The 3,894-nt window shown below is 41.4% G+C and overlaps 1 protein-coding gene across 5 annotated transcripts in view; it reads right to left on the minus strand.

Moving 5' to 3' along the window:
* Window positions 1-3,894, minus strand: part of LOC119587973 — a 14,874-nt gene continuing 10,980 nt past the window's right edge. For all 5 annotated transcript variants that reach the window (XM_037936687.1, XM_037936690.1, XM_037936691.1 and 2 more), the window contains 7 exons: window positions 3,741-3,847; window positions 3,362-3,540; window positions 2,747-2,900; window positions 1,665-2,557; window positions 1,273-1,492; window positions 1,040-1,133; window positions 1-210 (listed from right to left, as the gene is read on the minus strand). In XM_037936687.1, coding sequence (XP_037792615.1) covers window positions 32-210; window positions 1,040-1,133; window positions 1,273-1,492; window positions 1,665-2,557; window positions 2,747-2,900; window positions 3,362-3,540; window positions 3,741-3,847 — 1,826 coding nt within the window. In that variant the 3' untranslated portion in view covers window positions 1-31. The remainder of the gene's footprint in view (window positions 211-1,039; window positions 1,134-1,272; window positions 1,493-1,664; window positions 2,558-2,746; window positions 2,901-3,361; window positions 3,541-3,740; window positions 3,848-3,894) is intronic.

The following is a 3,894-nucleotide window of genomic DNA, read 5'->3' on the forward strand; positions in this document are numbered from 1 at the left end:
GTAAACATTAGGCCATCCGAAAAGAATTCATCTACATGGGTAATGTAGGGGATTCAGAAGGTAGCAAGTCTCTGCAGTAACAGTATCTTGCATAGAAAGGGTCGGAGATACAGTGACTTTGGTTGCCGTATTTGTTGATCCTGGAGACGTCGGCTGTGAGTTCGAAGTTGTCCTCGTACTGTCTCACTGTCGCTTCCATTTTAGCATTACCTGTAAACCAAGAAGAAAGCAGAAATTAATTCATCACCGCCGAAAGAAATGTAGGTATTGTTCATCCTGGCGGTTTTTATTAAGCAGATTGTGGTGATTGCCGTCCTTCGCTGCAAAAGTACATCTAATCTTCAAATAAATATATTTATCACGAGCCATGAATACCTCACTCATACTAGCTACATGACCGGGATCATGCGCCCATGCCAAGCAAGAAATAACAAAAGTAACAAAGTGATCCCAGTATTTTTTGTCATGAAGACGTCCATCTCTTCAACTAATATCTTTAATATTTATCTTTTAAAAGTTCATGTAAAGCTCTTTCTTTCAAGGAACTATCATCACAAGCTTAGAGCCATATGTAGCTTACAAATGCATTTTTCAACAAACTTTTAAGCCCCATCGTAAGCTATATAGTCATGAGTCATTTGACATCCACACATATTCTGGTGAAACAGCACGCCACGCGGATTAGACTTTGTAAGAATACAATAGCATGTAGCTGTATAGGGTACTGTAGAGCACATATATTTCCTTTTTCGTACTGGTTTTGCTTTATATTGGAGGCATGATGAACTTCATGGTGATATTTTCGAACAGTAATAACATGTGCTAATATAGTCATGAGACGCAATATACAATACTGGATGCGGTAGGATTACCTAAACAGAAGCAATAGGGCGCTTTAACTGTACGTTAACATCCCAACACAAACTCCCAGTCGTAAACCTCTTAGATACCTTATAATACCTTTAATATCAATTATTCAGATTTGTTGTTATACTTCAAGCGTTATCAACATCTCCCTAAAGCATCTAAACACACTCACCCGGCAAGGTGGTGAAGACGACAGATATAGTCTTCGTCTTGGCCTCGTCTGGTCGAACACCTTTACGATTCAGTCCCATTCGACCTCTGATTACCTGCGGCACAAAATTTCAGAATATATATAACATCAAAGGCATGTCGGTTAATTGTCAGTTTATGTAACAGTAAAATATGCGTCTTCCATCAGTTATCAATGCCGTGTTTCTGCCATTATGACATTTATAATGCACTTACCTCTGCTACGTGCAGTTCGATGCATTCAGGAAACGCTCCCATTCCATAATTAAGTTGGTTTACGACAAACTCTGCAGCCTTGCGAAGACGCGGGTGATTGGCTTCTACTTGCTTGGATCGTTCGCAAGTACAGTAGTGTTCTGGTATGGTAGCGTCCTCGCAATTCCTGTTGTCGGGGATCTCTTGGAACAAACTCTGTCCATGTGGCATCGGTGGCAAACTAAAATCAATAGAGAAATATTCAAAATTATAAAATTAAATATACATAACACAGTTCTCTATATAAGTGGCGTCCAAGGCCGTCTCATAAATGTTCAAACATATAAATTAATGGATAGTTAATCACAATATATCTTTCTTGTCAACTGTACATTTTCCGTCCCCACACTCACCTGGTGAAATTATTCTCATATGCCTTGGCAAGGATGTCTCTTAGTGTTACATGGAAGTCAAAGTTTGATACGAGTCTTTTCGTGTTGGTGTTGAGGTTCTTCCAGGGTTCAGGGTACTTCTCCTTGAACCATGGGGGAAACAGCACAAAGAAGTATGGCAGTCTCTCCTCTAACAGGCCAGCGTAGGTCAGTCTGATGTCTCCAAACCTGATTCCATGGTCACTGATGAAGAAGAGTATGGTGTGGTCCAACACGCCACTCTCATTTAGTTTTCTCAGATACTCGAGCGAAGGCAGATCAGTGGCTGATGCCCATTCGACTTGGTCGTGTGTTATGCCTGTATTCCAGTAATAGGAAATATAAGGTGTGTCTCGGAATGTATTTGCAACAGCCAGTGAGTAATCATGGATAACTGATATGCTCTTTTCTCCTCCCAAACAAAGTACAAAGCTTCCGGATTTCCCTGCATTGTGTTTTGTGTATGTGTGAGAAACCAACATATAAGGCCGGTTGTAATAGTCAGTGGGCTCTTTAACAAACCCATACCTATTGTAATGAAAGGTACCTGAATACGGGTCATCTTCCCCATACACTGTAATATATCCTGCGTCAGAGAAATTCTTCCAGATGAGGGGGCAGTCGTCAAATTTCGTACGTTTTGGCTGACAGATCTCAGTCAACTCCTTCTCAGTGAGCCCCATCAGTGAAGCGGCCATGTTGGGGTTGGTGTTGTCGGCCACTTTGTTGAAGGCTTGGAAGTCGAGAGCACCAAGCTCATCCTTCAGGAAGTGGAACGTCTTGGGCATGTTTCGTCGCATGTTGGCGCGAGACACAGAGTCGATGCCCATGATCAAGACACTTAGCATGTCTCGTCGACGGTCGCCATGTTTCTCCTGTGTGCAGGAAAGCACTTATCATTAGTTTGTGTGTGTGGAAAGAAATATATGTATGTCATCATGTAACAACCTTTCTATTAGTTTGATATATGATGAACATATACATTTCATTTAAATACCATTAAAATTCTTTCTCTCGAATTTTAAAGCACCAGGGTAATTACCTGTATTTCGTTATGACTGTACCTGAAAACGTTTTCTCTTTGCCTCGGATCTTCGGGGTTGCAGGAAGTAATGGACTGTTTCATAGAGTTTCTTTACGTTGCTGTGACAAGACACCAACACGCCGTCGTCATCTATGGTAGTGATGGCGTCTCGAAGGAGGACCTTCTTCTTCAGGCTGAAAGGAATGTGAGGTTTAGACCTCAATAGTGGTCTAACTATTATCAGCACTACAAAAACTCTAGCTTAATTTCTCAAACGTCTGAGGATCACCAGCGAATGAAAGAGGGGTGGGATTTATTCTGAAATAAATTAAGCTCTATACTGAATGACTGGATATTACCTTGTGGAAATAATGATATAAGTTTGGATATTTGGTTCAGTTTATATAAAAATGGAACCTAGCTGACCTTTACAAAACGACCTTCAGTCATTTAATCGGTGATAGATCGGCTTTTTTACATTTTCTGCAAGACTTCAATTCAAAATCAGAGAATCTTCCCTATTTTGATAGCTGTTACAAATATTCACGGTATATTGTCAAATGATATTCAAGGTCATGTATATACCACAGTGTAAGCAAAATTGGAGAATATAGTAAATGATAATCGAACATAACTAGAACCAACCATAACCCACCTAAATTTTTTATCACAGTCCATGGTGAAGTTACCGGGCTCTTGCTCCACTCTGACGATGCCCTGATACACACAGGACAGCCCCTCCTCGGTCACTCCGTAGTCCTCGGCGCGATCCCGGTGCAGGAGGAGGGACAGACCTCGAACCTCCGTCAGCGGTCTTCGTCTGGAGCAAGTGTACTAAAAGAAGTGAGAATAAGATAAAGTGTAATATATCAACGCACGCAAAAATAAGTGAATGTATAGATGGCTGGCGTTTATAAGTAAGTGAATGGTAAATAGCCATAATAAATAAGTGAATAGAAAGTGAATCTTTGAACAAAGGATCATGCACGGGTGTGGGGGGGGTGGGAGTAATAGGATACCAGATGTTGCCATACCTTCTTGGGCTTCTTCACCTTGAATCTGGCAACACTGGGATGCAGAGGGTCGAAGTCGGGGATGCTGCAGCCGGGCGTCTGCAGGATAAAGGGCTTCGTATCGTGCCCTGTCCAGAAAGTGAAATGGATTAAAGAAAAAAAGTGTCAATTCCGT

This window comes from Penaeus monodon, chromosome 23 (genome assembly GCF_015228065.2).
Source record: "Penaeus monodon isolate SGIC_2016 chromosome 23, NSTDA_Pmon_1, whole genome shotgun sequence".
In the NCBI taxonomy this organism is placed as follows: domain Eukaryota; kingdom Metazoa; phylum Arthropoda; class Malacostraca; order Decapoda; family Penaeidae; genus Penaeus; species Penaeus monodon.